The following is a 1,351-nucleotide window of genomic DNA, read 5'->3' on the forward strand; positions in this document are numbered from 1 at the left end:
TCCCCCCCCTGACCTGCTGCTCACACTCTGGGGGTGCACCCAGCACACGGGGGGGTTCTGGGCTCAAGAGTACACTGAAGCCAGGTCATAGGGAGCTTCTCACCCAACACCCTCAAGTCCTTCTCCTCAGAGCTGTGATGAAATGAATCATTAGCTGATGGTCCAGGTGTATGGAAGAAACATTTCCCTCTCATGTGTGATGCAGCATCTGAGGCTGTGCAGAAAACGCATCTGTGGGTCTAGAAAACACTCTGGTTTCACCCCAGTTTTGTCTGAAGGGCTGGAGGGGCTGAGCAGCAGACACTGCAGAGGTGAGAGCTGCTTTGGGGTTCTCCTTCATGGGTACCAGGAACTGCAGAATGTCCTCAAGTCCCCAGATGCTGTTGAAACACTTGTGATGGGAGGAAGGGACTTTCAAAGCTCATCTAGCCCAACGCCCTGCAATGAGCATCTTCAACTACATCATGTTGCCCAGAACCACATCCAGCCTGGCCTGGAATGTCTCTAGGGATGCACCCCACCAGTTTCCCGTGACTTCCTGATCAGGGATAGGCTCCCTCTCCATACTGACAGATCCCATCTTGCTTCCTCCCAGCACCTCTGCCCTGCATTGACTGTCTCACTCAGGGAAAGCCCTTCAACCCCTTTCACTGTGCTCTGGAGAGCGGGGTTCATGGTCGGGTGGGTGGCACAGAGCCTCGGGAGCCCGACAGAGCTGTGGCCTGGTGGGAAGGGAGCCATGGGTCTGGGGTCCCCCATACTCACAGCACTTTCCCTGGGCACTTGGGTCCCCAGCTGCACTTGTGGTACTCAGCCTTGATGTAGCTCTCGGCTCCGTCCTGCAGCGCGCACGTCACATTGCGCTGCACCACATAGGCACAGTAGCTCCTGCAGGGAAGCACAGTGAGACCCCGTCATCCTGGCACCCATCCCAGGCACATGCTGCCAAGGTCTCACCAGGGGCCGGACTTGGAGGGCCCAGCCCACCCCACACACTGGGGACAGGGACAGCAGAGGGGTCTGGGGAGTGCAGGGAGAGGGGATGGAGCAGTGCCCCCAGTGTTAGACTGCTGCTGGGTGCCTGGGCTGGGTTACGGATTGGGTCCTGCTTCTGGTGTCCCAGCACCCAGGTCTGAGCCCCAGTGGGAGCCAGTGCTGCCCAGCCCCACCAGCCACCGTGGTGCCTCCGCCAGCAACACAGAGGAGCTTCTTCCTCAGCCCATGTGGGTCCAGGCACCTCTCCTCTAAGGGGTGCCTGTGTTGGTTAAAGGGTGCAGGTTAAGGGGTGCAGCTGTGTTGGTGCTGGAAGCAGGCTGAGCACCCTCACCTCTGGGGTGCTGCTGTGTATGGG

At 59.1% G+C, this 1,351-nt stretch overlaps 1 protein-coding gene across 1 annotated transcript in view; it reads right to left on the reverse strand.

The window, feature by feature from the left end:
- Positions 1-888, reverse strand: part of EMILIN3 (elastin microfibril interfacer 3) — a gene marked incomplete at its 5' end in the record, with an annotated part of 4,668 nt that extends 3,780 nt beyond the window's left edge. The window contains one exon of the mRNA XM_010023267.1: positions 766-888. Coding sequence (XP_010021569.1) covers positions 766-888 — 123 coding nt within the window. The remainder of the gene's footprint in view (positions 1-765) is intronic.
- Between the last annotated feature and the right edge of the window lie 463 nt (positions 889-1,351).

Source organism: Nestor notabilis, unplaced genomic scaffold (genome assembly GCF_000696875.1).
Source record: "Nestor notabilis isolate BGI_N333 unplaced genomic scaffold, ASM69687v1 scaffold19811, whole genome shotgun sequence".
In the NCBI taxonomy this organism is placed as follows: domain Eukaryota; kingdom Metazoa; phylum Chordata; class Aves; order Psittaciformes; family Psittacidae; genus Nestor; species Nestor notabilis.